The 25,249-nt window shown below is 35.5% G+C and overlaps 1 protein-coding gene across 1 annotated transcript in view; it reads right to left on the bottom strand.

The window, feature by feature from the left end:
- ADGRV1 (adhesion G protein-coupled receptor V1) overlaps positions 1 to 25,249 on the bottom strand; it is a 436,592-nt gene that overhangs the window by 25,410 nt on the left and 385,933 nt on the right. Inside the window, exons 162-163 of the mRNA XM_077790425.1 lie at positions 20,254 to 20,411; positions 8,830 to 8,951 (exon numbers count right to left, since the gene is read on the bottom strand). Coding sequence (XP_077646551.1) covers positions 8,830 to 8,951; positions 20,254 to 20,411 — 280 coding nt within the window. The remainder of the gene's footprint in view (positions 1 to 8,829; positions 8,952 to 20,253; positions 20,412 to 25,249) is intronic.

Raw genomic sequence — 25,249 nt, 5'->3', positions numbered from 1 at the left:
ATATATATATCCTTGCTTTACTCTTTCGTATTTTTTGAAGAACAATCAAAACATTAGCAAGTCTCCAGTAGATAATGAGCTTTATTTACACAGTCACAGGCACCCACATACAGAAGATAAAATGCTAGCCCTCACAAACTAAATCTCCTGATCACACTTCTTTAAGAAGATATAGAAAGAAAAAGGCAAAATTTTCAGTATGGATCCTAGTTTTCTAATTGAGTATCTTTGTCACTAAAACTTCTCATATCTTTGTTGTAACAGAAAAACAATATATCTGAAGATTTAAACAAACAATCAGCTGTCAGTACAAGCTGATTTGGTGCTACTTTAAATCCAACTGACCTTTGTAAAGGCAAAAGCAAAAGAGCAATACTTGACATTTTGCTGAAAATAAAGAAAACACAATTTAGCAATTTTAATCCAACTGTGGTTAGCTCCAGCTTCACAGTTTCTCAACTCCTTCCAGACTCAAAAGATTTGCAGTCCTCCATATATCAGAAAACCTCCTGAGATAGCTGCTTCTAAGCTCACATCTAACTGTTGATATGTTCCATTTTGGAGAATATAATCTATCACCAAAATTCAGTATGGAAAGGACAACATTACATCCACATACAAACAAAGAAACTGACTAACAAATTATTTACAACAGTTAACACTGCAGTTACTTTTCTTAAATTCATGGACTTTCTGTTAACAGATGGAAACACTGAATATCTTGAAGAACTCAGTGGTATGAGGTCACACCACACTCAATACTTCTGAGCAGGTTAGATGTTTAAGTGTTTGTCCCACACCTGTCAGTGTCATTAGATGCAGACAAAAGTATGTATGTATGTAACTAGAATGTAACTAGGACAGATGCTCAATGCATCTTTCACATTACACTGCTTTCTGAAGAGAACTGAGATGCTGGAACTCAAAAAGTTCTGAATTCTGAAAAGACTGAAGTCACTAAAAACCTTAGGGTATTCCATTTTGCACGCAAGATGAAAAGAGTGTGATTATATAGCTACTGGATCAAGGCCAGTATGGACAGAAGCAATAGATGACATATAACATGTAAAATTCTTTCAGGCTTCTGAAATAAGATTTTCAAATTCCTGCTCATGCTTTTTTTCTGCTACTGCTACAATATACAGAATTAGTATCTTTGACCAATGGGCTTAGAAATGTCCACAGGATCCCAAATAATGCATCACCAATACCATTTACAACAGCATTTAAATTGCTCTTGTTTACAAAGTGAGCATCACATATGCTTCTTTCAGACCTGTATTATGCTGCTGATTTGCATTTGTCCTGAGATAAATTAAATACTCATCCCAGTTTCTAGTTCTTATGTGTATATACATATATACATAGCTTATCAATTTATAGTAGAAATTCTTTCACTACATGTATCTTAGTGCATAATTCTGCACTTAGTGTGGTTGGATCTCATACAATTCCTATTAAGTCATTCTGCAGACTAAAACTCATAAATTTCATTATGTAGGATACATCAGTCCTCTGAATAAACAATAATACCTAAATCTCTACAATGAAACAGCTATACTAGCATTTTTTCTGCCATGCTCACAAGGAAAATTCAAGTAAAGTTTAGTATCAAGATCCAGTATTACTATTTTTTATACTTTACTCATTTTATTTCCACCATATTTTTTCCTAAACTCTTACTCCTTCAATTTTGCTGAGAAACTGTATTTAAATACCTGCTATGAATTAAACAGATCTGCTTCTTTTATTCTGCTCAAGTTAGCAGATAACAGCTTGGATTAGTATGATAATCTCAATACATCCAAAATAGGTATTATTTATAAGTAACTGATCTTATAAATAGGATGCTATTGAAACTTATAAATAAACTGCTATTGAACTAACAGGCTTCTAATTGTCAAAATCAAAACACAGAACATAAGATGTAACTGAACCATTGTTGTAGTACAAAAGGTTTTGCTGCTGTATAGAAGTCTCCCAGGCTTATTTAATGGACTTTTTCTTCATTGTATTCCAAACCACTTTTGAGTTAAAGACAACCTATTTTCATGTCATGCCACTGTTTCAAAGAGTCGCTGTTTCTTACTGTATCTTTAGTCCACACCAACAACCAGGACAAGAGGACACAGTCTTAAGCTGCACCAGTGGAGTTTTAGAGTGGATATTAGAAATAAGCTCTTCAGAGAAAGAGTGATGGGGCATTGGAATGGGCTGCCTGGGAGGTGGTAGAGTCACTGTCCCTGGAGGTGTTTAGGAAAAGACTGGATGTTGCACTCAGTTCCATGGTCTATTTGACAATGTGGTGCTGGGTCATAGGTTGGACTCGATTTCTTTTCCAACCTACCTGATTCTGTGTTTTTTTAGAGGAAAACACTTCTAAAAAGAATCCATTGAAGATTTTCTTTTAGGATAATTTTGTCCAGGTTTGGACAACTTTTGATTCCTTACTTCCTTGGGTAGCAAGTCATTACCAACTGTACTTAAAGAACTACTCTGTCTTCACTGTAAAATAAGCATTTACAGTGATGAGAGATTTGTTACAGATACTTAACTAAGTGTGTTGTTATTTTATTCTTTACAGTAAGAAAAGTTGACAGAGATGGAAAATGAAAATAACATACCTTTTCAGCAGATATACATCCATCAATTGCAGCAGTTATAGTTGCATTTCTTACTTGTTATGTGCTACATAATTCTGGCCTCTTAACACCTCTTAAGGAGAATAGCTAAAACTGCTTTTTCACCTTCTGTTGAAAAAAATTGGTGTTAAGCGATTTTTCCTGAAATATATTAATGTAAAATTCTTCAATAATGAATGAAGGAACTTCACAGATGCTGGAAGACTTAAAATGTTATTTAATTACTGTAAAGAATGTATTATAATCACATCTTTTCTATTTTAAGTGTGTCACTGGAAGTCTAAATGTTTTTTCTAGTGATTAATTGAAAATCCAGTAAATCAAAGCCAATTTCAGTACACTTTTTCACTGTGTATTATTTAAACACATAAACATAGCTCTAAACACAAACCACTCTTCTGACATCAATTTCTCATCTATTTCAGTTCTATCCTAACAATGCTTTCTATTTTTACTTGACACTGCAGACTTTTTTCTTTGTTTTGTCTTCAGCTATAGCCTGATTTTGGGTCTGGTATGAATGGACTTGAATAGCTAAATGGAATCTCTAACCATAATTTCATAATTACAGAAATAATGTGTTAAAATATGTTTCAGGTTGTAACTGGGAACAGAGAAAACTCTTTAAGAAATAAGTTGTAAACATAAAAAAAGGGATATAAAATTTTTGCATTCTCTTGATTCACAGTGCAATCAAGTCTCATGGACAACTTGTGTTTACACAGCTACTATATACATACATATATATAAATAATACAGCTACCAATGCTACTGTCCAATCAAGATTACAACCCAGAAGTTTAGCTGACTCCAGAAAGTATGAAATCTCAAAAGTGACAAGCTTTCTTTACTTGCTTTACTGTAGTTATTTTTACTTTAAAAAACTGTGCATAGTGAACAACTTTAAAGGTTAAGTGAACAGCTCTAAATATACTATTGTCTTTCCTTCCAGGTAAGAATCCAAGCCACCAGAAACAGCTTTACTTAACAGATGTCAAAGTGCAGATGTGAATTGCTTTGGATGTGTATTTTATTTTGTGTTTGGGGCAGCATTTGAATTGTTTGGCCTGTGTTTAACTGTATTTTGTTTGTGCACTTAGCTGACAGAAGATTGGTTGGACTGTTATGTACTTGAACAAGCATATGTCCTTTTCTTGATAACCTTGATATAAACTGTAGTTCATCTTGGCATCACAATGAAAGCTTTATTGCCTTTTGTTTGGCACATTTCAGTGTAGAATCACCTTTTGAAAAATCTGTAGACAGCCTTTTGCAGCTTGCTACATTTACTTGCATCTCATATCTGTGTAATACTGGGTTCTGTTTAGTTTTGCGTGGCTTTGATAATCTGAACCTCTGCATGGGATGTACTAATCTTCCTCTGACTCATCAGAGCAGAAGTTTTCAGAAGATGTCATAAGACACAGGAAGTAAGCCTATTTATAGTGGTAGCCCTCTCTGTGTCCCCAGACTACATCCCAGAGTTGAATAAAATGTTCTAGGAAAAAAATACGTATTTCATTTGTGACTGGTACTGGTATGAGCTTTATAAACTGTGTACTTTTGTTTTCTTGCATAATATAATGCAGAAACTTATGAAAGTGTATCTTTACTCACTTTTTACTATCACAATATGTGGTATTTTTAAAATTTTATAGCTCCTTCTAAACTGTGCCATCTTGATTTCTCTTAGCATAATTTCTATTCTTTCATTATAATATTTGGGTTTGTTTTTTTTTGTTTGGTTTTTTTTCAACATACTAGTTTTCTTTGATCTCTTATCTTCTTTTCTACTCAAGCTAGACTTTCCTCCCATTCTGGCTTGTCACAGATATTTTAATTATTATAATTAGTTTATTTGATTAATGAAGTTTGGTTAATCTCATCTTCTCCAGTCAATGTCAGGTTTTGATGTGCACCTGTTCACTTGTTTTCTGTATGCCCATATTTCTTGTCAAAGGCTTTTCAGTTATTTGTACCTGAACTTCTGAACGTTCTCTTATTGCAATCTACTACAAATTAGTTGACTTTTAGAACTTTTTGCGAAATTTTCTCTAAACTGAGACATTGCCTTAGGCAAGTCAGCCCATTTGCCCAGTTTGGAAAACCACCAGACAATTCTTCCAGATCTTTCCTGTGTTTCTTGGGAAGAAGTACTTTGCATGTAATACTGATGCTTATTACATGGACGTGAATTGTCCAGTGTGTTTAGCCCAACACAGAACAAGCAGACATTTAACCCTTATCTTCACCATCCAAAAAAACCACAAAAGGATTCTTTGAATACTGTAATTAATAATACTACCAGCTACCATTTATTTTTTTTCCCTGATATTCCTGAAAAATTGAGGTTTTATACTGTTGGTGGGTATTATCACAGTATTTCATGAGAGTAAGCTTTCAATTCAAAACTACTTATTGAAAAAATTAATTAAATTATTGCTGAGAGAGGAGAGTGGTGGGACTTAATGCAAGAAAACCATGACTGGGGTAGCTGTGGCATACTTAATGGCTTGTAGTTTACAGTGTAGTTACACTCTAAGTTATAGAGGATGGAGGTACATAGTGCAGTTTGCTAGAAATATAGCCAGAGAAATATTGAGATTATACTAAGAAAATCAGCTGCAGATAATAGCCTAGGAATGAGCCTGAAGTCTCTTTTTGACTCTTTTGCAAACAATGGGAAGAGATCCATGGACTGCCCTGAACTTTACATCTATCAAATGCAAATAGACCTCTGCTGACATCAGCTACATGAATCAGAAACATGATTTGTGTACCTGATGTCAACTAACTGCAGGAAAAACATGGTGATCTTTTAGATGGGTATAGTGCATGCAAAAGAGCTTGTGAAATTCCTAATATTTGAGAGAAGTACTCAAGATAGCAGTTTATTCTTTCACTTCTGATCCCAGAAATACACGTGTGAACCTTGTAAATAAATCCACAATGACAATTTTAAATTAAGAAAAGAGGTAAATGTTTTCTCTGTTTTGCAAGGGAAAAGATAAGGAGCTGAGGCTTATCATGCAAGAACAATGGAGTACTTTTCTGCATCACAGATGTTGTTTGGGTAGGACAATAAGGTGCATCCTGCCAAGGAATTCAAAATACCAGATATCCCAAACACACTTCTTTTTCTTTCATGGTTTTCTAAATGTACTCTTTTTTTTCGTATATCAGCTATTGACCTCCAATATGCATGTGGACCCCTGAAGTTACAAGGAAAGGGTTACTTTCCCCTCCATGTACTAGAATAGCTCCTACTATAAACTTGTCTCTGATGGGAACCATTTCCTGCAGGAAGTGCTTGGAAACAATTTGTACTGAGTGGATGACTTTTCAAGCAAGTGCATTTCCTGAGAAATGCACGTCATAAGGCTAAACAAATGCAATGGATAATATTCAGTGTCCTTTCAATCTCCTGCATTGAATCCATAATATCCAATACATTTTAATGGATCACATTCTGCTTCTTTACACAGTCCATAGCTCCTGGACAGCAGGAAGCCTCTGCTTCTTGTAAACTATTTCATCTCCTCTTTTCTGTCATGAAAAAAACTCTTAATGAGCAACGAATTGCTTTCCAGCTGAAACAAGGCTTGTTGTATTACAGAAATGCTCACCAATAAGTGGCAAACCCACCTTTCATTGCAGAAAAACAACCTTGTGTTAACAATCATCAATTCTGAGAGCTGACAAAGACATGAGAATAAGCTGCCAACAGAATGCATGACAAAGACAGCTAGTTTCTACTGTTACCATTATGAAAATGCACATTCCACTATCAAGTTCCATTTCCTTTTCCAGTCACAAACAGACTGGCTGAGATTAAATCTTTAAAGGACACTAGACATGACTGTCCCTGAGCTGGATACACATGGCTCTGCACAGCCCGTGAGTCAGAATGACTCTCAGCAGGAAGTGTGCACTCTCCAAGACCAGCCTCTCATCAGTGGGAACATGGTCTAAAAATTGTTTCTCAAACTGCACCTACCTACAGAAAAACCTTCATTTTTATTCAGTATTGGTAATACATAATTTTGTTCTACACAAAGACTGCATACTGATATTTTCTCTAAGTTAGTTAGTTTTATCTGTTATTTGATGAACAGCACAGATGAAAGAAATTTACAGACTTCTCACCTTGTTCCTTATCTGTTTTTCATTTGACCACTTGAATCACACACCAGTTTTTCCATTTCTTGACTAGATAAATCTTAATTTTAAAAGCAGAGAATGGTCTGCATGGGATGGTTATTTAAAGTGTGGGAGCATACCAGGAAATATTTTTTAAACTTTTATTACGGACACTTACAAAGCATTGAAGACAATCATCCACTAAAGCAAAAAAAATTAAAAACTGTAGTACTGTGAAAGGGCTACTTTATTTTTTTTAACTTCTCCCAGGGTATGCAACACCAAAAAGCTCTTTTCCTTTTACGTATATGGTACCTTTATCCTTAAAAAAAGCAGTTAGCAAATAGTTATAAAATTCAATGGATACTGCTCTGTTATATTTTACATTACAAAAATCCAACAAAGGACAAAAATCCACTTGTAAAGCATGGAGTATAAGTTATTATGCTCCTCATAGCCAAAAATAAAGTTTTTGTTTATTACTATTTGAGTTGGAGCTCAAATGCATGTTTTAATTTAAAATAATAAGCAGGAAGAAACTATGAATTTGAAATGACTTCACCTGCTTTTAAGAAAGAAAAAAATTTATTATATATTTCATGTTTTACCGATTCTCTTAAGCTGGAGAGAACAAAAGTAACAGGTTTCTCTTCCTGATGTGGAAGATCAGTACTGACATAATGTGAATAGAGATGCTGCATTAACTTCTGCAGGCCTGTTGACATATATGGTCATTTCCCAGATATGAGTAACTATCATTAAGGCAAGATGCCAAAAGAGACCACATCTACTGGTGAAGCAGAGCAGAAGCACATATTGATATGTCTATATATATATATATATATATATATATATATATAAATATATATATATATATATATATAAATATATATATATATATATATATAAATATATATATATATATATATATATAAAATAAATTACAATATATACAGAAAAATCAAATATATTTCAGGGAGAATAAAGTACATTTTTCTCCTCAATTTAAAAAAATATTTATGAGATGTAATTTTAAAGTATTTTAATATACCTAAGGACATGCCCACATTTTCAATTTAAATTTTAATTTCAATTTAAAATAAATCTTAATATTAATTAAATATGCCTTTTTAGTTAATTAATTTTTATTTGATGGGGTATGAAGATTTTTAATATTGGAAAATAAAAGTTTTCACAGAGGTTTCTGTTCTAAAAAGATAAGAAGGGCAAACTGTAGTCCATAAGTACTTGCCCTCCAAACATTTTTATATATTATTTTAAACACCCTGCTAATTTCACTGTTTTCAGACATCAGAGGTATTTTCCTATCTGAGATATAATAATCATTATTTTATAAATAATTCAGCGATGTACAGTATTAAATGCAGTGCAATGCACTAGAGAACCCAGTACATTGGGTTCTCTATACAAACAATTTATATGGGTAAAATTTTGGAAAGATCTATTTACATTTTTTGTTATTAATGATGAACATTTGGTCTTTATTAGTTTCCTTTTTCAATATAATTTATTTGCTTTACCAATATATATGCTATATGAGAAAAGCTAAGCCTCAAGGCTCACCTCTTACAATGGAAAAAGATTCTGTCTTAGGGCTATAGAATTTAAAATATTTGTCTGATTATTGTTATTATTATTATGATCATCATCATTTATGGAAAATTCAAATACCCAGTGATTTTGCAAAGGGCTGCAGGTACTTCCGTTTTAGTGGCATTATTATCTCAGTAATGCTTTACATACAGAAGCAAGCAATTTTCTTTCTGAGTGTATTAGCTATGAAATGAAATCTATTACAATGTGATTGTAATAATCAATTACAGTGCTATTGTTTAAAAACAATGCATCCCTTGCTTTAATATACATTACATATGTCAGTTTGAGAAATAAACAGAATACACATTTCTACACTGTGACAGTGAGTTACTGGATGATGTTCAGCTGGTGGAGCCAAAATGACAAACGTGAGTGGAGAAAACATTCCCAGGTCAGCAAGAGTACTGAATGACCAGATGCTGGCTCTTACCTGCAAGCTGTTGAAGATGATGAAGAAGACTAACATCCAGAGGTGCCGGTAAGCCAAATGCAGTCCTCCCCACAGCCAGGTGATGGAAATCAGGGCAAAGAGGTACAAGACCAAGGGGATCTCTGCAATTCACAAACACAGTTTCAGCTGCTGCACCCTTGGAAAAAACCACTTTTTAAAGAATTACTGACACAGAACATGGTTTTTCTGTGTGTGGCTAACCTCGGAGCTTGTTCCCCAGTGATAGCCAGCCCTTGTCCTGCTCTAGTTGGGTGGGGGTCCCAGGGCTTTTATGACCCCACCCTGGGATCAGAAGACCAGAGGAAGGACACTGTCAGGGGTCTGGGAGGTATGAGGGGCAGAATGAGCACAGCCCAGCTCAACAAACTAAGTGGTGGGAAGAGCACACATGAAGTCAAAAAATGTGCTGAACTTTAGAAAATAGTAGAAGAACTCTTGGCAAGCTCTAGAAATTTTGAGAGAAAAATGGATTTCTAAGAATTGAGAGGAAAAGGAAAAGAAGAAAAGTATTATGGTGTGTTGATTTTGCATGGCTTGATTTTTTGGTGAGGAGGGAAGAAACCAACCACGGAAGTAATTTTTCCTATGGGAAGCTGTTAGAAGCTTCCTCCATGCCTGGCAAAGTAAATCATGGGCTGGCTCTGAAAATAAACATGCTGCTAGGCCAATTAAAGTAGTTGGTAATGCCTCTATGATTACATACTTAAGAAGGAAAAAAATCACGTGCACTTCCTCTTTATTCTTCTTCTCCCAGGGGTTGCAAGGCAGCCACTGGGGGCCTCCCCAGTGTGGCTGGGACCATGCAGCCAGGGTTGTCTCAGCACAGCAAGCTGTGCTTGCTTGGCTGCTTTTAACTAGCCATGCTAAGGGCAGAAGGGCAGAGGTGGCAGCAGCAGCTTCTCCTTTCAGCACCCCACATGAAGAGAGGCACTGATTGGAGCTGGCTGGTGCCACCTGCGCTGTGCCGGCAGGGACCATGTGGCCAACAGCAAGGGGCATGACAAGCAATTCCCCAGTGCGGAGCCTGGATGGGATCAACCCTTATAAGAGCATTTCAATTGATAGAACTTGGTAACAACCAATTCTCTCCTAAGTCAGAGAAAAGATAAAAAGGTGAAGACGCATGAGAACAACATGGGGACACCAAGGTCAGTGAAAGGATGGAGAAGCAGGAGGTGCCCCAGGCATCAGAGCTGAGATTCTTCTACAGGCCATGGTGAGTACTATAATACAACAAATTGTTTCCCTGTGATTCATGAAGTGCATGCAGGGATGCAGAGGGCCACTCGCAGCCCATGAGAAAGTGTTCATGCTAGAGTATGTGGATGCTGGAAAACTGTATTCTAGTAGGAAACTTGAAGAGAGAGAGAAGACCCTTGCTTCCAGAGATAGAGGATCCTTGCTTTCAAACTAGACAGTTCATCCTTAAAAGACTACATCCCATGAACTAATGACCCATGCAAACAGTTGTGGGAAGACTGCTTTGCCCGTGGGAGGTATTCACTTACAGCAGGTTGGGCGGGACTGATACTCATGAAAATTAGAACCACATTAGAGAAGTTACAGAGAACTGTTTCTGATGAGAAGGACCCCACAACATAACAGAAAAGACTCCTCACCCTAAGCAAACTGAAGAAACATTTCTTAAAAGTAACAAATGGACTAAAAAACTGACCCCATGTTTTGTCTCCCTGTACTGTCAGTGGGAAGGAAAGAAGAGATGGGGTGGGGTGAGGAAAGAATATTCTAAAGGTCCATTTTAGTTTGCATTCTCCTCTTTTAATTCTTTTAATATTTTTTCTTTATATCTTTTAAGTTTTAAGCCCATTTTGCCCTTAAAGTGTTTTCTCCTAATCCTAATCTCACCCCAAGAGTTTTGTTTTTTTTTTCTTTCCCCTTCTCTGCTCAGCTATAGCAGAGAACAATGAGTGAATGGTTTTTCATGGCTGCCTGGCATGTAGCCAGTGTCAACCCAAGACATATGGATATGTAAATGGTCCCAACTCTGGCCACTTAGAGGGCTATAGGAAATTATAATAGCTTATTCTTTGATTTGTTGTTATCTTCCTCTTCAAGTCAAACATAAGACATCTGACCCCATAAAACTTAGGGTGACAACCTCCTCTCAAGCCCAGGAGACCCACAAGATAGACCCTGAACCAGCTAATTTCATTCACCTTCAGAAGTATGTGCAGAATTGGTTGTTAAGGATGCACACATTCTCCATTTTAAGTTCTATTTATTGCATAAAAGATTTAGGGAATGCTGGCAGGAAGATGTCTGCCTGGACAAAGTTTACAATAAGGAAAACAAAAGTAAATTTTCACCCCATGTTTCTCCTGAAACTGACAAGAGCCAGCCCCTGCGTTACCATGTTTGCAGCAGAATTCAAAGTCCATGTTTGCCAGGTCTGCACACCTCAGGGGCAGAAGTGCTTGGCCAGACATTGCCCCTCTCCACACTAATTATGCAGCATCAGTGAAGAGTGGGGATGTGTTTTTACAGGCATTGCTCCAGAAACAGCAGTTTGGGAGCCCTTTAGTAATTTTTTAAAATATTGTACAAATACTAAGGGCATTCTGAATATAGGCTACACCCCACTCATACAGACATAACATTTTAACAAGAAAAAGTGTAAAGATACTGGCTTTTTTGCCACATACTGAACACTGGTACAGTTAATGATCTGTTTTTTTTCTTCATTGGTAACAGTCTCGTTATCAGTATTGCAAAGAGCTACTACAGAATTGAAACTTTGGCATAATTTAAAGCCTTGGATATTGGAGTTCTGTATACCCATTTTTAGGATTTTGATCCAACAAGAGCTCAGTAATTAGAACAAACATATCAGAAAAAAAGTAACGAATTCTTTTAAGTTTGTAAAATCAGAATTGCACAAAGGAAGAGAATACCAATAAATAGTCTTGATATGAACCAAAATAGTCTAATTATTTGTGGTTTTCTTAATATAAAAATAAAAACAACAACCCACTTCCAAAGAATCCCCAAAGGGTTATTCTGAGCAGATGAAGCTTCACTGATATGACTTTAGTCTAAGTCCAAGTGTAAGTAGTTGTGTCTAGGCTACTTGGATAAACCTTAGTAGATTTTATTTAAGCAACAGGTAGTCCACACTCTCCTTAAATACATATAAATGTATATATGCATGCATATATCATTATCCTTACTGTTCAGGTTTTTCCTTGAAATATGTCCTCATTTCCTTACTATAAGTTTAACACTGACAGCATTGACAAATTCAATACAGATAAATGCAGTTTATGCACCTCTAGCTGCAGCTTGTTAGAGCTTGAAAACTTACCATAGTCCAGCTTGATATTTAACTAGGTGAAATTGTATACATTCAATTTACCAAGCAAATGGAAGTGTCCCTTTTTTGAGACTTCTTCCTTATTGAGAAAAAAATAATTTCCTTGTTAATCTGTAAAATAAATTTTCTGTTATGAGGGCTGCAGTACATTATACTAAGTTATTAAAAATTGTAGTTTACTAAATAGGAGAGTCCTGAGAGTGAACAGAAGATTTTGTAAGTGATTCACACAAACTGTGACTGTGAGAATTTGGAAGATAGGCTGCAATGTTTTAATTATGAGTTTGGATTAGATTACAAAATTCATGAACCAGGAAAAATATGCAGATGATGGAAAAATTTAGTCACTTCACCAAGAACCTAAGAGGAACTGTACTGAGTATATAAAAGCCTTGCCTTCAAGTAGGGCCAAAAAGTTGTATAGATATGATAATTCTCCCATCAATTCTCCCATTTTCAACTCAGGAGCTTCCCTAACCAGACACATTTAGAAATCTTCAGGGGACTTTTCTTTCACAAAATCATATTGAACTTTGATAGTTCAGAAGACTTGTCAGTGCAAGGAACTCTACAGTAACAACAACAGTAATAAGATTCAGGTAATTAAATGCCAGATTGCCCAGCTGAAAAAGTTGTGAGCCTTGTGTTTGTTATTTGGTTTCCTTATAATAGAAACAAGGACAAGAAACAAAACAGCAAACATTTCCAAACAGTTATGATTTCACCTACAGTGTTTCTAAGTTTGCAACAAACTAAACCCTTACAATTCTATATTTCTGAAATAAACCTCACAAAGAAGATAGACTGGCGTAGTTTCACTCTCTGTTGCATTATAAGGTATCTGAAGATGTCCCTGCTTATTGTAGGAAGGTTGGGCTAGATGACCTTTAACAGATCCTTCCAACCCTAGCCATTCTATGATTCCATGGTTTGTAATGACCTACTAAGAAAAATAATTTCATGATCTCCTATGTCTACACCCGAACTTACTGCAACCTAAGCAGGCTGCTTACTGGTGTCCACAAAGAATTTCAACCCCACAGGACTATGGCTCCAGTGAGCCTGTGCACACTTCTTCAGAAATAAGAACTGCAACACTTGTCACATTTGAAAGGATAGGAAAAGTGGTGACAGATACTAAATTTTAGAACACAGGATGAAGTCCCCTAAAAAAATAAGAATTATTTTTCAGTACTAAGTGTATCCTGTTCCTCAACTCCATTTGTAAGCATGATATGCCTCTTTTAGAAACCATGAGAAGGGGATGTCAGCCTCTGCATCTGAGAGCACTAAGAGTACTTTGTAGCCCAAGACTGGGAGGGAGAGCAGCATTGAAGAAGAAGGAAGTGGAAGCAACTGTGAAGATGGAAAAGAAGATGAGGGGGAGCCTTATACTACAATGCACTATCATACTTCTGATAGCTCACCTAACAGCAAGTTGAAGATTGAGGTGGATTCAAATACGGCATTGTAACTTCAATGCCATAATCAACTGACAATTCCCATGCTTCACCTCTCATGCCTGTGTAGTACCTGTTGATTATGAATTAATAGTTTGATGCTGCCTACTACAGCCTATTTTACCAGGCTGAAAGAAGCAATGGAAAATGTCCTGTACCATTTCAGGCAACAACTGCTCATGGTGCATAGTGAAAAATTATTGAAAAATTACTTCCTGTTAAAAGGGGCTTTTTTCTTTAAAGTTGGAAAAAGCAACGCGCAAACACTTAGAAAATCTGCTAATTGAATTAACCAACAACCCACTTAAACAAGGCACCAAAACAGAAATCCTTCCATCCTTCCTTCCTTCCTTCCTTCCTTCCTTCCTTCCTTCCTTCCTTCCTTCCTTCCTTCCTTCCTTCCTTCCTTCCTTCCTTCCTTCCTTCCTTCCTTCCTTCCTCCCTCCCTCCTCCCTCCCTCCTTCCTTCCTTCCTCCCTTCCTTCCTTCCTTCCTCCCTTCCTTCCTTCCTCCCTTCCTCTCTCTCTGATATTAGACCGAACAACAAGTCTGAGCAATGAAAAACATTAAATCACATATAAATTAAGAAAACTGAAAATTAAAGCATGAACTGTGCCTTAGTAATGTATTGAAATGTCTGTATTCTCACCATTGTGTTGGTCCATATTATGGTTTTGGGTTTTTTTCCCATTGTATTTATTCTTTTTAATAAATAAGAAATTCAGAAAAAGAAACAATTGAATAATATAGCTTTAACTATCTTCTGAGTTTACCTATAAATATTTACTGTGTGTCCTCTCCTTAGGCTGTTGAACTGCAACTGATAATGCAACTTTAATAGCTTTTAACAGGTTTTAGCTAAACATGAAGGCTTACTGCAAAACCTGAAAGATCTTTATAGACTTTTTTTTCTCCAGATGACTGGGGAGAATGTGTTGCTTCACAGAATGTCAACAATTTGTGGGAGGCCTAAATTAGTAAAATATTTACAGGCTATTGCTTAAGAAGTTATCAGTTAAACTTAGCAATGTAAATATAAAAATGCCACAAAACCAGTTTTTTAAATAAGCTTTAAAAACAATGTTCCACATCCTGCTGGCCTGGTTTTCAATTGTTTTTGACAGCAGCAGTAAAAAAAAAAAAAAAAAAAAAAAAAAAAAAAAAAAAAGAGGGGGTTTGGTAACAGGATTTTGTGGCCAAAATAAACAAAACAAAACAAAACAAACAAAACAGATTTCTCTCATAAAGTTCAAAGAAGGAAATACACCACCGAGAAAATGCAATCAATGAATCTTAACAAAACCACTGAATCCTGACTGGGAATGTTAAATGTGCAGAATTTAACAGTATCAGATACTGAAGACAAGAAAGCTGGTAGATCCATGTCCATGAAATTGAACTGGAAAAAAATGTTCATTCATAATTTGCAGAAATAGAAATAAAAAATGTGTCAAAATATTTTGTTAATTTATATTTTTTGATCTGCTGATCCTTGTGGCAAGGAAAATTTTGAAATTAAAGTATACTTTCTAAAAGAAAAGCACATGTCCCATTAAGTATAACAAACACATCACTGATTCAAAGTCATAAAAGACTAGCCTCTCTAACCTTTGCATTAAATCTCAAGGTTTTGGCAAATTTTCACATGCAACTTTAAGACACCTTGTGTTATAATAAAAGGGGAAGAAAAGGGCATTTTATCATAGCTTATGCTATTACTGTTATGCAGGGAACATGGCAAATCCCAGAAAAGTAGCAGATCAACTGAATAAATAAAAATATGAGCCTACTTATTTCCATATAAAATTATTTAAATGCACAGTTGCAAAATATTAAATTAGTGCTAAAATTGCAACTGTGCAGTCACAATTCATGGACATGAGCTTGCTTCTGCAGATTTCTTCAAAGAAAAAAAGCTACTTTGAACATGTGAAGCACAGTGCAAGCAATCTAAATTACATGAGTGAAGAGGATGCATTTATTACCTTATTCAGATCTTAGTTCTTTATTTCAACTTCTAATTATGGTTGTTCATTTTGTCCTAATAGAATTTGTAAAAAATCTTGAAGGCAAAGATTTGTTTTTCTCCTAATTACAAAAAAGACCTCCTGGAACATTATGAAGACTAAAATATTATATCCAGTGTGTGTGCTGAATATTGTGAATGCTGTCCATAACTCTTAGTAGGTGTAGGCAGACTATTCAGCATGTTCTGTTGTGACTAGGAATTGTATGCTGCTAACACAATAAATATATTTGGAGACTGGAACTAGATGATCTTTAAGGTCCTTTCCAACCCAAACCATTCTACAATTTCATAATAATAATTAAAGACATTTATATAAAGGAAAATGAAAGTAGATCGTTAAAATTTTAGAACTAAATAACCAAGGCATTCTTCATGAAGTTCTATTTTCACAACATGAGGTTTTAATCTTTACATTAATTCTGACACTTTTGCAATTATGTTACCTGATTCAGGTAAGTTGTACTGCATATTTATGAGGAGGGCCTGCCAGTGAAAATTATGTCAGCTCAAGATTCATTCAATAAATGAAGCTTATTAATTTACAACTATTGGGGGGGGGGGGGGGACGACAAAATCAAGTTATTCTGTTACATATTTAAATCTTTTTGTGAAATTAGGAAAGGATAGCAAACAGAAAATAAAACCATTTATATTGGATTGCTGTCCTGTTACTATTCATTTTCTGTACATGCATTTTAGGACCTGTCACTAGTGGATTTTCACAGGTTGCCATCCTCAGCCCTGTGCTCTTCAACTGCTTCATAAATAACTTAGACACAGGACTGGAAGAGACACTAAGCAAGGTCACAGGTGATACAATTGTAGGAGGATCTGTTGACTCTTGGAGGCAGGGAGGCCCTGCAGAGAGACCTGAGCAAATCACAGGAGTGGGCACAGGAATGAGCAAACACCAACCATATGAAGTTCAATAAGGGAAAGTGCCAGAATCTGCACCTGGGGTGGGGCAACCCTGGATGGATGGACAGACAGACTGGGGAATGAGATGCTGGAAAGTAGTGCCATGAAAAGAGACCTGGGGTCCTGGTCAAATGGAAGCTGAATATGAATCACCAGTGCCCTGGCAGCCAGGAGGGCCAACTGTGTCATGTGATGCAAACTTAAATATTAGTTAGCCCAAAGGCTGTTTATCCAATGAATGCTCTGACTTGGCTCCTGTCAAGGCTAACTTTCGAGAAGGTGGTTTCTATATATAGAAGGACAGTCAGCCAACAGAACATGTTTGCTGAAAGGCTGGCAAACAGAACAAGTACAAAGTGAGGACTCTTTTTAAGCAAACTCAATGCCTATCTCTGAATGATTACAGAGATAGAGCTAGCATTCCTTGAAAATCATCTTTCACAGTTCTTTCAACCTTTCACACTTTTCTTTGCAGCATTCATTTTTGAGAAGGAAAAGCTGACTGCTCTAAGAGATAACTAATTCTTGACTCTCCCCTGCCCTTTCTTGAGACCTTTACTGTCGAGGAAAATTCCCTGAGCTAAGTAAACATCCAACACCATGCAAACCAACATGACCAGTAACGGAAATTCTGGAACAGTAAAAAAAAGCATCAGAGGGCAAACTCACATATTTGCTGCTGCAGACAGAGTAATGAGAAGTGTGCATATTGCTTACATTAAAATTTGGCAAACCTTATTTACTTGTGTTTATTCTACACTAAAACCTTGCTTTAATCATATTCTTTTACATTGATAACCTAGTCACAAGTAAGAAGTATAAATACCTTCTAGGAAGATCACAGACCACTGCCAAAGGAATTGACACCAGTTACTAAAAGAGTTTTTCTTGGGCTAGCTGTCTTTGGGCCATGGTATTTTCTTGAAACTACCAGCAAAGGGTATGAGAGGTGAGAATTTACTTATGGACATTCAGAAAAAATATAGAGGAAGATAGATACTAGGAAGAATATATGCATAACAGAAAAGGAGGTACAATAAAAAATGGACATTGTATAAATAAAAGTAATAGACCCTCCAATTATACCCTATAGTTTTCCAAGAAAATATTTATCTGTCTAGAAATAGATCACCTTTTCAGCCCCAAATGTTTTCTTTTAGGCATGTATGGTGAAACCATAAATATACATAAACATAAAGCATTGTTATTCTGCTCTCAGGAAAGAAAAGTACACAGGAGTCTCCTTTAGTGGATAGTAACAAACTCTGCTCCTAGGACAGAAAAAAAATAGTAAACCACCATGCTACTATCTAAGTTCAGCAAGATGTTTTACAGAATTTACAGAATTTATTCTAATAGCCGTAGAAGAATAACGTGGTGGCTGTATATAATGGAGGGAATATATTAATAGAAAAGGGAAGAGCAACTGGTGTTATCTGTCCTGAATTCTCTAAGGCCTCTGACATAAACTGTTGCTTGTTGGCTCCATCTCTGGTTTTGGATGAAACAGACAAATGGCATATTCATTTCTTATAGCCTATTCATTGCCATAAGAAAACAGAAAAAATAATGTATGTCTGTGCAACTTAAGGAGAAAACATTGCCAAAAGATTTTCCTAACACATAGTGTCTTGTAAACCAAAAGTTGATGCAGGTATAATCCAAGACCTCTTCTATATTTCAGAAGTAAAATATCATCATGAGACTGATTGCAGAAAAATTTACTGATGTGAAAAATGTTGCTTCCCAGTGCAGCAATTTATGTGGCTACAATAATAGGAGCAGGAGCAGTTCCCAGGAATTTGGTAATAAGATAGAGTCAGCTGAGCCGATGTCAAGATTCAAGATTTATAAGTGATACTAGGCCTTACCACTTCAAACTGCCTTACAAGCACAATATACCCAGAAGATATTAAAAACTGTGTAATATAATACCAACACCTTTAATTTCAGAAGAGAAATATTCAGTCAAAAAAGGCAGAGACCTTTAGTCAACAGTTAGTACTGTGTTATGTAGTTATAAGCAATGTAACAAACTACAGAAATCACCATATTTTATCTCTAGAAGCTTAAATCATAAACACAGCTACATGGATTTCCCTTATACAATTATAGCCACCATAAATTGCAGGAGACAGCTTGTTTTTCTCGCTAATATAGCCCCTCTCCAGTCTGCTGTCAGTATTCCATTTGTGCTTACCAAAGTTCTTTGTTATCAAAACAGCAGTTTGCCTTGCAGGTGCACCAGTAGTAAAAGTTACAATTGACTTAAAAAAAAATAATGGATCTTACTGAACCTTTCTCTTTCTGATTTTTTTTCTTTTCTTCTGAGATTTTGGCATTCTCCACCCTATTTTCTATATTCTATGAAAGAAAGAAATCCTGAATCCTATGCTAAATCAAAGATTTGTTTCAATCCTACTATTTCATGTCTTAATGTCATGCAGTTATAATTTCTATTAGTACTTTCTGCCATTTTGCATGATAACTATGGTATTAGTTCAATATTCCATCTGCTTTTTCCTTTAGTTTAACAGCTCTGAGACAAGCCTTAACCCTCAACATATTATTAGGAATATCCTTAGAGATACGCAAACAAAGCTAATTATAAATAAATTAACTGAAGACCAAGAGGAGCCACCCCTGTGCATTTATATCAGAGTGAAATGACAAAGTGCAACTAAGGTCTTGAATATCATCAGAACTTATCCAGATTCATACAGATCTTAGCCAAGCTAACATTGTGTCATTAAAAAGGACATAAATATTTGCAGAAATGTCCAGATTATAAATACTTAATGTTTATTATAATTTTCTCAAGAAAGGAATATATCTCTGTACCCCAAATATTTAAAAAAATATTTGCATTAGCTTATAAAACGAATCTTCTTTTCATAAAATACCATGAAGACAACAGAAATATTCAAGATTCCCACAGAGTGTCCTATTATTATTACAGTATTGGTCTAAACTGCTGCAATTTTATTTTGGGAACACTGTAGTTCAAATTGTTCTGATAGAGGAGGCCGATTGAAACTTCCTGTTTTTCAAGACAGATTTTTCCTTTCAAGCACATTTCAGTTGCAAGTAGCATATGAAATTTCAAAACAGAGGCATTAACTCCTAATAGTCCAGTGCACAGTGCACCCTGTACGTAGCTTCACAACCAAAAATACACTGCAAAACACAGTGACCAAAGCTGAGCCCATCACCTGGGGTTGAGCAGGAGGCACAGCCTGTATCCATAGGTGATCATGCTCTGCAAGTGGGCAATCATTGCACTTGATAAGCCCCAGCCCTGCCTGGGATAGGATGCTCAATACTTCCAGCCAAAATCTAGCATGAAGACACAGTATTCCAAGCAGGGCAGTACTTTGTTTTATTTCTGTTCTTCTCTTTAGCTAGACTAAACTTAGTCATAAAGCCAGTGATACTAATTTCTTGTTCTAGGTTTTAAGTATTTTTTACCCGCTCAGACCATTAAGCATCTGCATAACTTTGATCATCAAAGTACTTTCACAGACTTCAAAGGGGCAGGCGTAATCTAAGTGTGTAGGTATCTACTGAACCATGGTTTCAGGTGGAATTCTCTGAACTGGTGAGAACAGTCTGTACCATTTGAAAGTACAGCTTATTTGCATATCATACTTCTCTGACAAATCATACCTGCTGCATTTGTTCTTCCTCTGAAAATATCGTCATATGCCTTCCACTGAGGAGTCACCTGGTAGGCGTGGATGAACACCACAAAAACCACCACCAGGCACATTAATGGCACCAGAGCAGCGGTGAAGAGAGCAGCATAGGCATTTGGAATGAAACACCTGATGGAAAAAAAATAGAAAAAAAATGCTGTTGATAAGCATAAGCAACACCTTGAAAGGCCATAAATAGAATACAGAAACAAAAATTGTTGAAAAAGGATGTGCTTTACAAACCACAAATTCTTTAACTCTGTTCCGAGAGTAACCTTGATAGGTTCCTTTGTGTTCTGTTGGTTCTTATCTCATCATTATATTTTAAGAAGTATAACTTTTGCTCTCCTAGTATGCATGTTATATTTAGCATAACCAATTTTGGAAGAATTTAAACTTGCAATTAAAAATATTATATTTTAACAAATTACATGCTGCTATATTCATTTCCAGTGATCATTCTTAGTCACCAATTTCTAAAAGGACATTATGCAATTTTCTATACTTAGTTCCTGAAAGCACAAATTAAATTCTGAAAACTGTGCTTTTTAAAATAAATGAATGAGTCCTAAAGACAACATAACTATTTCTTATCAAATCATTTGCTCACAGAAAACCAAATTCTCACTCCCTCCCCTTTTTTTCTCCACAACTGTTTGGTCTCTCCTTGCCCTTTTCATTTATTTAAGTTATAATTATTTTTAAAGATGTTTCAAGAACATGAATTATCCCTGAAAGAGTCGAATTATGCATATATGATCATGACTTGAGGAAAATAGACATGATAGTTAAAGAGAGCTCTCAGGGGTATGAGAGATCAGGGTTTTCTGTGCTCTCCCTGGAGACCAGCATGTGCTTTGCAGCCACTGACCCACTCTACAGATGACGCACAACAGAGCAGCCCAAGGGACAGGACAGGAGTCAGCATGTCTAGAGATTATGTGATCACTGCTATCCCTATTTAGAGGGTGTAACTTACAGCTCTTCTGTTTCTCAGATCAGCTTGTTTAAGTAAGCTTAGCATTGATGCTGATATATGTCGCAGAGAGGCCTAGGTACATGTTTCACTGACATACCTGGTTGGATAAACCTTCTGGATCTGCTTAGGTGTACTTTCATATAGTGACAGGAAGTTAAGATTGCATCCTGCATTGTATCTTTCAGAACAACAGTCATGCATACTCAGTGAATTCCAAAAATAATTTCCACCACAATCTAGATACCTTTCACAGCTCTCTGCAGAAGGTAGAGGCTCGGTCAGACACCAAGCTTTGATATCATCTAATAACATAACTGAGCAAGTAAGCATCAAGGAGAATAGGAACTCTGCATTGCAATTCAGTGTTTGTTCTTTCCCTCATAGAAGAGATACTTCAGTCCTTTACTCATCTTGGTGGCCCTTCACTGAACTTTGAACAGTCTGTCCATGTCCCTTTTGTACTGAGAAGACCAGAACTGAACCCAGTACTCCAGGTGTGACTTCATGAATGCTGAGCAGAGGGAAGGTTGCCTTGCTCACAACATGGTTGGTATGGGACACAAAATCCCATCCATTTTATCCTTCCATTTTGACTATTTCTTAGGTATGAAAGTTATTTTTGTTCCCCAAATGCATTCTTGAGTTGGCAAAATTAGCGCTAAGAAACGAAACCATACTGCCATGACCTATGCTGCTTTTAATGATTATACTGAAGGCAAGAATCTTAGCACAAGAATAATCATCTATAAAATCATATTTATGTTCTCAAATCTGTATTTTTTTCAACTTGATGAATTTTTATATTCAAAGACCAGATACACCCCAAAAAAAACTACCAGAATTTCTTGAAACTTTATTGTGAGCACTACTTTATATTCAGTTAAAAAAGCTGTATAAAAATGAAAACCTACAAAGATGCATCACTTTTACTAATAACCTTAGGTACTTGCTCTAAAAAATATATTAGAAAGTTATGTAAAGAAATACATAAAGCCATATTAATCTTCAAAACTTATTTTTTTTTCTTGAAGCAATGGTGTGCTAGTCAATGACAATCATGTCATCCTATAAGACTTATTCATATATAGTCATGTGATGATGAATGTTGATGGATATATTTTATTATGGAAATCATATGGGATAATATTATTGGGACCAACTGCAATTATTTATTATACTTAATACTGGGGACACAGCTATTATTCCATTACCATGACATATTTGTTACATGGAACTACTGTGTATTGCCAATTCCTGGCACTGGATAGAAACATTAAAAAAATACCCCAAAATATCAGCTAAGTTGATGTTTCAGAACACAACTACTCTACTTTAAAAGACCTAGAAAGACTGATGTAGAAACTTGAAAAAACAGCATAATTATAAACCTTTATGTCTGAAGACAAACATTATTTCCTGCAGTATAGCTTTCCAGAAAGTTCCTTTTTTCTTTACTTTTTAAGGCCCTAGATTTCTGTAAGTATTTTGTTTTGTTTGTTTTGAATTTGAGTGATAGCAAAAAATCAACTAAACAACCAACCAAACAACCAACCAACCAAAAAAAAATCTATCCACTAAAATACTGCCTTCTGCAAGAGTGATTAAAAAAAAAAAAACAACAAAACAAGCAACCAACCAAATAAACAAGAAAAAAAAGCCAACAGAAAACCAGCACTTTTAGCTTTTTCAGAGTCTCTCATTGTATTACAGAGATATTGTGACTTCCTAGTAACACTTCCTTTTATCAAAATTATTTTTTTTTTCCCTTACCCTTTTGAGAATATTTGATCCCAGCTTAGATCTCTTCTAGCATTGGAAAGCTAGCAATTTAGCATCTGTCCCAGGCTGTCCTTCTTCACTCTTGTTATCTGACCACAGGGCTCAACTTTGGTTCTGTGCAAACTACTTTGTTTTGACCACTGATTTTGTTTTGATCGCTATAAATTTCTCTGTTAACTTTGTATGAGGAACTTAAAGAATGCAATTGTATGTCTCAAAATACTGTGCCTATAAGAAAAGCTATCAACAGGAACTTGAGATAAGTACCTTTTTATAGGAAAGTGATAACAGAAACTGATAGAATGTTTAACTGGCCCCCATAATTGCTTGTATTTTCAGTTTATCAAATTTTGTGATTTGTTTCTGTTTTAATTGTCAGGAACTTGTTGGGAGACCAAATATTAGTATGATTACATAAGAAAAAACACTTTATGTATTGTTAGTTAGATTTTTGTTGAGTTTTTCTTTTTACTAAAAAAAAAAAATGGTGTGGGAAAAGCTTTGACTTTTATCTTATGGATGTATTATTTTATTTCAACCAGTTGAGAATTAGAAAATTCAACCAAATTTAGCATGCGAGTTGGTTCAAGAATTTATGTATACTGAAATCATGCAAACATGTATTAACCTTCTGAGTTCTGCCGCAGAAGGCTTTTAATTATCATGACCTGGCAAAATTTTTCAGAAACATCAGAAATATTAATAAGTAACCTAAATGATCTTAAGAAAATAAAATAAAATATCACATGGGAAATAACTGAATCCCCTTTCCTAAATCAGAATGATGGACAGCAACAGACTAAAAATGTGTCATGGATAAAATTTAGAAAAGTCTTTTACCACCTGTCAAGACCTCTAACTGTCTTTGAAAATACTTGTATTGTCACATTAATATGTCAGATCTACTGTTAGGTTTTCTAGCATGTGTCCTAAGAGGATAATTTAACCTCACCTCACTTCTTTGACCTATTCCAATCAATACAGTAACCACAGTACCCTGTGGACCACACATGCTTCTAATTCATGGGTGCAATTTCCTGTAGCAGTAATTGCAAAGGAATGTAATGCAAACACTTTGTCCACTGAAAATAAAATTTAATAATAGCAATAGCAATAGCAATAGCTATAGCAATAGCAATAGCAATAGCAATAGCAATAGTAATAGTAATAGTAATAATAAAAGAGAGTTAAAAATACAATTAAATTTGGAAGAAAATTAATGTCACTTATGACCCCATCAACAGTAGCCATAGCTTTTGTTTTGTGTCAAAATTAAATCATAACAGAGCTTTAATCTATACTCTGGAGAACTAAGCATAGGCTCAATTTGAAGATGTGCTTGTCTGAAATTTTTTTTATATAAGAATCTTTTTTTATATGAGAACTTTTTTGTATTTTGTGTGAGAACATTTTGTGCTAAAACTTAATTTCTCATGGTGTGTAGAATTACCCAGTGGGACAGGAATATGGGTCCCTTCCAAAGCAGAATATTCTGTAATTCTGTCATTATCTATAAAACTTCTCCAACAATATTTGATATGGTTGAGAAAAAACCCTATTTTGAAGCTTTTAGAGAACAGGAAGACACATCCTCAACAAACCCATTGCCATTTCCTTCAGTGTCCAAAGGTAATCATCAATTGTGCTGCAAGACCTGGTCATCCCCTTGAGTCTTGGCTGACTGAGAAAATACATGTCATAATACTTGACATGTGCATTTGTTTGGGATACCCCTATATGGAACTTAAAAATCAACACTTGCTATGTAATTCTATAGCTAATTTCAAGCTCCAAATGTACTTGATAGACACCTGAATTTGCAAGACAAGCCACTTTATAGTACATCACTTGGATTAGTCTGGGGATATTCTAATGAAAAGTTACTGAGCCTAATTCTACATGCTGGTCTTAGGTGCAGGATAGTAGTTCCATCCATTTGCCCAAACTGTGTCTTTCACAACTCATCAGCAGGAAGGACATGACAGGAACTTAATTCTCCTGAAGAAAGCTAAGAATGGATCAGTAATATATGTGCCCCAGATACAGTGGGACAAAATATAGGTTTTAAGCTTAAGATAGTTTTTACACAGAACCAGTGGGTTCTGAAAATGTTATGTGACATGCCTTCAGTAATGGACCAGATATGAGTTAGAGATCTTAATGTTCAATTCCAACAACTGTCAAAAATGGCTTTACAAAGTCACTGGTG

This window comes from Lonchura striata, chromosome Z, assembly GCF_046129695.1.
Source record: "Lonchura striata isolate bLonStr1 chromosome Z, bLonStr1.mat, whole genome shotgun sequence".
NCBI lineage: Eukaryota > Metazoa > Chordata > Aves > Passeriformes > Estrildidae > Lonchura > Lonchura striata.
This window is presented reverse-complemented; position numbering and strand designations above follow the sequence as displayed.